The following is a 268-nucleotide window of genomic DNA, read 5'->3' on the forward strand; positions in this document are numbered from 1 at the left end:
CCATGGGACCCCTTATGGGACCCCCTATGCACCCACTGAGGGCATCCGGAGGGTGCTGCGTGAGGTGGGGCCCGAAACCCCCTCCCCAAAAACACCCCCGGTTCCGTGGGACCCCCATGGGACCCCCATGGGACCCCCAACACGCCATGGAGCCCTTATAGGAACACCAGGAATGTCCTCTATGAGACCCCCCCCCCCAAAAGACCCCCTAGGGGACCCCCCAGCAGCCCATGGAGCCCCCTATAGGAGCACCAGCAGTGTCCCCTAT

General features: G+C 64.9%; 1 protein-coding gene across 1 annotated transcript in view; it reads left to right on the forward strand.

Annotated features, from left to right (window-relative positions):
- The window catches only part of OPLAH (5-oxoprolinase, ATP-hydrolysing), a 920-nt gene extending 674 nt beyond the window's left edge, over window positions 1–246 (forward strand). The window contains exon 2 of the mRNA XM_042893810.1: window positions 118–246. Coding sequence (XP_042749744.1) covers window positions 118–246 — 129 coding nt within the window. The remainder of the gene's footprint in view (window positions 1–117) is intronic.
- Window positions 247–268: the final 22 nt, after the last annotated feature.

Source organism: Lagopus leucura, unplaced genomic scaffold, assembly GCF_019238085.1.
Source record: "Lagopus leucura isolate 7727_CA_CO unplaced genomic scaffold, USGS_WTPT01 31891-0_obj-0_obj, whole genome shotgun sequence".
Lineage (NCBI taxonomy): Eukaryota > Metazoa > Chordata > Aves > Galliformes > Phasianidae > Lagopus > Lagopus leucura.